Below are 6,171 nucleotides of genomic sequence, written 5' to 3'. Positions count from 1 at the left end.
ATATAGGTGATGGAGACAATTTGGAAGGAATGAAACGATGACGTTGTGTGAACGGGGATTGGTGTGAAAAATCTGTAGGAAAGTGCTTCCTGTTTCTATAAATAATCCCTGCCCATGGTAATTACCAACACTCCCACCATAGCATACTGTTCCAAACCCCACCGCAACCCATTATCATCTTCCTCTTCCTCTTCTTTCATCCTTCTCTTCCTTTTTCTCAGCAACACTTCCTTCACAAATTGCAAGAACTATTTTTTGTTTCCTGTATAGTTAGGAAGAGGGACCAGTTTTTTCGAGTGACCTTCTTCTTATACATTGTTCTTTCTTTGTTACAGAACCCCCCTCTTTTGGTTTGCCAGTGTTTGGGTAAAAAGACACTGGAGATTAAGGTTTCGCCATAACCATGGACGGAATGCAAGAAAGAAACTCAGAGCTTGGAACCGATATTGGTTCTTCCTTATCGAACCTGATATTAACAGGTGGTTCAAACGCCCTGGACTCAATCTTCTCGAATTGCTGCCCCCCAACAAACGCCAGCAGTAGCAACTCCGTGTTGGATCATTTGGAACCATTTGGGTGTTCGGGGTTTGAGCCTTTGGGCTCTTCCGTCTACCTTCGCCAGAGGGACATCCTCCAAAAGTTCTACCAAGAAAACAGGGGGAATGGGTCTTTTCTTCCCACTTCCTTGGCGAATCCTTCTATGAACTCTGTTTACACTAGTTCGTTGACTTCTTCTTTGACCAACCCTTGCAAGAAAAAGCTCTACAGGGGAGTGAGACAGAGACACAGGGGCAAATGGGTCGCGGAAATTAGACTGCCCCAGAACAGGATGAGAGTGTGGTTGGGCACCTACGACACCGCCGAAGCCGCCGCCTATGCCTACGACCGCGCCGCCTATAAGCTACGTGGAGAGTACGCGCGCTTGAATTTCCCCAATTTGAAGGACCCCACCAAGTTGGGGTTCGGAGATTCCGCCAGATTGAACGCCTTGAAGAGCTCCGTCGACGCCAAAATCCAAGCCATATGCCAAAAGGTGAAAAGGGAGAGAGCCAAAAAGATCGCCGCCAAGAAGCTCAGTTCGGCCACCGCTCACGCCACCCGCAAGCAGAGCGAGAAGATCAATTCTTCCGCCTCCTCCTCCTCCTCCTCGCTGCCGCTGTCGCCGTCGTCGATTTTTTGCGATAATTGGGCGAACGAGTTGTTTTCGCCCAGCGTTTCGGAGGACGGGATTTGGAAGGGGGAGAACTCGCCGGCGTCGGTTTCCATGGAATGTCCAACGATGGTAACGGACGACACAGAGTTCGAAGGTTGTTCCCTGGCGAGGTTGCCTTCTTTCGATCCCGAGTTGATTTGGGAAGTTCTTGCCATTTGATAGAGTCTTTCTTAGGTTAGCAGTGATGTGTATAATATATGAAAACCAAAATATTAGTGTTGTGTGGTTTTGTTTTGTTTTGTTTTGTCTGATGGAATGGTGAAAGAGAGGTTTCTTTCTTAGCGTTTTGAGTAGAACTTCTATGGCTGTGGTTTGAGCCTTGAATTTTTGCTGAAGGCTCGGTTGAGGAGTTTTTCTTTTGCAGTTGCTGTGATTATAAATTTTCCTATTCATAGCACTCCTTGTTTCAGCAACTGCAAATGTTACCCTGTTCTGTTCTTCACCATCCATGATTAATACTGTACCATTCCACTTCAGTTCTGATCAATGTTAAACCTGTATCAGAATAACATATTTTACTGATTTCATAACATTAATTGCTTGCTGGTTAATCATATAAAATGTTTGTAATACTAGTTAATTGTTTCCGTTTCACCAATATATTTCAATATCGATTAGATTATGGACAGTTTATACTTCTTGGGTCAAAAAATTAACTAAAAGCCTTTCCTAACAAAGAGTTTGTGGCGGTGTTTTATTCTATCATACTTATCTTCCAAGAGCAAATTCTATACAAAATTATCGTGGGGATTACTTCTATTGCACAAACTTTACTTCTGTAACATTCATCGGTAAAATATGCAATAATTCTATAGACATTTAATTTCTATCAAAAGAAGTAATGAATCTTTTCTTGTGGAACTTTCATCATTAACCATTTTTTATTTTCTGATAGAATCGTAGCAACAGAATTGGCTATCAGTTTGCGACAGCAGGATACAAGGAACAAACAAGAGTGTTTATAGCGTAAAGTTACAAATATTGGAATGCGACCAAAGGCTAAGCTCATGTTTTTGTTTTTTTTAGAATTAATATTTTTTTTGTATTTTCTGACAACAAAACTTTTGTTCAGGAATTTGCTCATTCTAAACCCTAAACCGAATCTGGAAATGTTTTCTATTTTTTCTTTGAATAATAACTTTTTATTTTAATTCAATTATATTTACGAATTGTGATGTAGAAAGTTTAAAGTTTGAGGTTACTTTTATAACAAAATTCTCCACTACACAAAATTTCAACGTTTAGAATTAAAATTTATTAGACTTACTTTTATTTAAAACAATTAATTACTTCAAATATAAAACTATTACAAATTTAAGCTCTTCGTATTTGTGGACATGGTCAATTAGTGACATGATTTTTTTTCACCACTAAGGCAAGAAGACACCTAATTGTATGATATTTTAATTGGACATATATAAAAAAAGCCGCTCGACAATAACATAAAGGTTGTTTCACCCTACCCATATCAATTCTTATATGCACCCGACATAAAAAAATATTCGAAAGTGCCATCGTCATTTTTATTTTCAAAAAATTGCATCTAATGAAAAAAAAAATACATTCTGACTTTTGGATTTACGCATTTGTAATATGATTGCCTTCTAGATTTTCATATTCGGAATACTTATGAAAATCCAAATAAAAAAACAATCAACTCTTCTTTTAAGTTTCTGGACACATCACTCAGAAAATTTCTATTTTAGATTAGAAAAACACCTCTGAATATAGAGATCCAAAATTCATCAGTTTTACAAAAAACTCACAGTGAACATTGTGTATCACAATCCACCAACATTACCTTATTCGATGCACACTTTTTTTCATCATCAACTCTTTCTCACCACCGCCACCATGCTTAGTGATGTGTCTCAATAAATCCTAAATAGTGTTTTAAATCATTAAAGATAAAAAGAACTTTTCATATGTATGTGTTGGGTGCAGATCTGAATTGATCTGGTGTGGTGGGAGAATCAGCCGAATAAGAAAGATTATTATTTATTGAATGGGGTGGACTAAACTTGTGAGCTTTTTTATTTTTGACTTTAAGAATTTAAGTTCAAATACTTTTGGGTTCGTTTTTAATTAAGTTCACTGAGTGGACCTTTAGGTCTTGTTCTCATATTTCGGCTATCATTTTCAACGGGTTCAATAGAAGGCTTCTTCTTCCTACACCCTTACGTTTTTCTTCCTGCACTCCTACAAAATTTTAAATCACAAAACTGGTCTTGATCTCTTATTTGAAAAAGGGCACTGTGGTTACTGAAAATCAGGATTTGGGAGTGTGCTATGGATTCATCAATGCAGAACTGAATCATTTTTTTTTCGAATGAGGGGTGTTTTAGAAGCAAATTTTGCATAAATTATTAATTTCCAGATTGTTGAATCCGAAAGCCCAATTCTGTTACAGATTGGTGGATCTTGAATGTTTTTTTTTAATTATGGATTTCTGAATACGGAATGAATATTTCGGATTGGTGGATCCATAATACTTTTCTGAATGATGGATTTTTAAATGTGAAATGCATATTTTGAATTACGGAATGGTGGATCCAAAATTTTATGGATTCTATAATCCAGAATGCAAAAAAATAAATACAGTTCAAGTGAATTTTCGGATTTTAAAAAATAATATAGACAGTTTAGTCTTTGCATAACATTTTAGGGGTGCAGGGAGAAAAATATAGTGGTGCAGGAAGAAACTGCCTCAATAGAATGGGCATTGAGTGCCCCATTACTTGCATTTGCACTAGCTGATGGCCCAAAACATTAAATTGCATGTTATATTGGTTTCAAAGTTTTTCAGCCCAAACCTGTAAATAATTGTTTTATCTAATTGTTCTTCTAATAATTATAACTGGAATCTTTATTTGATACATAAATTGGCAAATGTAAATTATTTCACAGATAATAATTTAAATAATTCAGACAGTTGAAATAATATAAATGAGTTGAATTCGATTCAATTTACTTAAATCATCAACCAGTATGTTCTATTCACTAAAATCATTATACATTCTCTCTATCACTTTTAAGTTTTAATTTAATCCTCAATCGTGAAGTTGGATTCATAAAAAAAATTAGGTGTCAGTCCTTTTTCTTTTTTATCAATTTCATGTTTTAAATATTAAATAACCGATACTATGTGATTTAAAACAATATATTTAATTATTTAATAATTAATTATATAAAAATCAATTCCATATTTTGAAGACGTGTATACTACAATAGAATATATCTATCATATCAATTATCCTTAAACAAAGAAAAAATTGGATCAAGCTTCACATTAGGATTTTTTTTTTTTTTTTTTTTTTTCACTTATCTATTTTTTCTCGCATGGAACGGTAATCTTTTTTGTATTGATGAATGTTTCTCAACTAGAACATGTAATTGAAGTCGATTAAACTTTAAGATGGTCACTAATCCTATCCTTACAAGTTTCATGGGTTATACTGATACGACATTAACATCTTTAAATATAAAAATTAATAGACAATCTGATTATACATAATTTCTGATTGGACCAATGACTCTACAACTCCTAACCTTTTACATAAGCCAATTAGGATAAAAGTAAACTGATTCTTACAATCTCATTTCAACTTACATATCTCTAAATCAGATTGATTGAGTCCATAACGCTACAAATATTAAAACAAGTTTTGGATTTTGAACTTTCTGGAACGCCTCACTAAATTAACGAATATTGAATGATGAGAAAAGTATTAAATAGTTTTATTATCTCAAGGATTATTTAGTGGAGAGAACAAAATTGATAGTTTAGACAATGGAATTCGTGAAAGAAGCATTCCAAAACGGTATGTGTAGAAGCCATGGCAAACCAAACCTGAATCTGCAAAGCATAAAAATGCGATGAGGAGGAGGTAATGGTGTGTGTTATATATAAGCGTTATGGAGAAGAGAAGAAATGAAATACATACGTAGATAAATACATTACTAAATACGCGTTGATCGTGTAGAAGTAGGTATTTAGAATGTACGTATGTACGATGAATAAAAACTAGAAGCGATTCAAGAACTTGCGGATCCTTCTGACGAACCCAGTGGGAGCGTGGCTCATGTGTTGGTCAGGGTGAGAGAGCCTTCTGTCCCGGCCCATGCCACGACGGCGAAACAAGGTGGGTTCGACAACCCCAAATCTGGTCCAGCCGCGTGCCACGTGTCTCACTCCGGCGCGTGGCAGTGGGTCAAAGCCGTGGGCGCGTGGGCGCGGCTTCCAGGAGTCGAGGCGCGAGGACAGCGGCAGAGGATGTCGGGGAACAGAATGGTCCAACCGGAAAACTGGGAAGGGAAGAGGTTTGGATGGACGGGTGGTTGAACGGAGGGGTTGACGTTTGGGCTTCCACTGGTTTTGGTTTGGGTTTGGGTTTGGGTTTTGGTTTGGAGTGTTGGCGAGTGAATTGGAGTTGGTGCGGTGAAAGTGAACCTGGAAGGGAACACGAGCAGAAGCGAAGGTGAAGAAGAAGAAGGAAGAAAGGAAGCAGAAGAAAATGGCAGTGGAGGAGGCAAAGGGTGCACTCATGGCGATTGATGGTTAAGTGATAAAAAATGAAGATTGAGTTTGAGGAATTGGAGATATAGAGAAACAGAGGAAAAGGGAAAGGATGAGAGGGTTAATTGCGAAGCCAACCACGTGACTGGATCAACTTCTATCTATCTTCATTAAATCATAGTATTAATCATAATGTCAAAATTAATCTCTTCATATTCACAATTTTTTAAAACATTTTTTCAGTAGGGTTATTTTCTGAATGTGACAAATAAATAATATGTAATGTACTAAAAAACATCCTTTATAATAATTTTGAACTCACAATAATAACGATTGTTTCTCATATAACACAATGGCATTGACAAAGTTAGCCTTCTCCGTTAGGGAATTTAGAAAGTAAATAATTAATTTGATTTATATATTGTTATGGGTCAAGTTTGAT

The 6,171-nt window shown here is 36.4% G+C and overlaps 2 protein-coding genes across 2 annotated transcripts; one reads left to right on the top strand and one right to left on the bottom strand.

Annotated features, from left to right (window-relative positions):
* Window positions 1-1,743, top strand: LOC137811474 (ethylene-responsive transcription factor ERF061). Its single transcript, XM_068613251.1, has one exon. The coding sequence runs from the start codon at window positions 404-406 to the stop codon at window positions 1,370-1,372; it is 969 nt and encodes a 322-aa protein (XP_068469352.1). The 5' UTR covers window positions 1-403; the 3' UTR covers window positions 1,373-1,743.
* A 3,187-nt stretch (window positions 1,744-4,930) lies between these two features.
* LOC137809703 (uncharacterized) lies at window positions 4,931-5,883 on the bottom strand. The gene is made up of 2 exons (XM_068610798.1): window positions 5,158-5,883; window positions 4,931-5,069 (listed from the first exon to the last, which is right to left on the bottom strand). Exon 1 carries the CDS (start codon window positions 5,757-5,759, stop codon window positions 5,238-5,240), a length of 522 nt encoding a protein of 173 aa, XP_068466899.1. The 5' UTR covers window positions 5,760-5,883; the 3' UTR covers window positions 4,931-5,069; window positions 5,158-5,237.
* Between the last annotated feature and the right edge of the window lie 288 nt (window positions 5,884-6,171).

The sequence above is a fragment of the Phaseolus vulgaris genome, chromosome 2, assembly GCF_000499845.2.
Source record: "Phaseolus vulgaris cultivar G19833 chromosome 2, P. vulgaris v2.0, whole genome shotgun sequence".
Taxonomy (NCBI): Eukaryota; Viridiplantae; Streptophyta; class Magnoliopsida; order Fabales; family Fabaceae; genus Phaseolus; species Phaseolus vulgaris.
Note: the sequence above shows the minus strand (reverse complement) of the source record. Positions and strands in the feature narration are given on the sequence as shown.

Excerpts from the sequence above, each read along its gene's own strand:
- LOC137811474 (XM_068613251.1), top strand. The coding sequence starts at position 404 with ATGGACGGAATGCAAGAAAGAAACTCAGAGCTTGGAACCGATATTGGT.
- LOC137809703 (XM_068610798.1), bottom strand. The coding sequence starts at position 5,759 with ATGAGTGCACCCTTTGCCTCCTCCACTGCCATTTTCTTCTGCTTCCTT.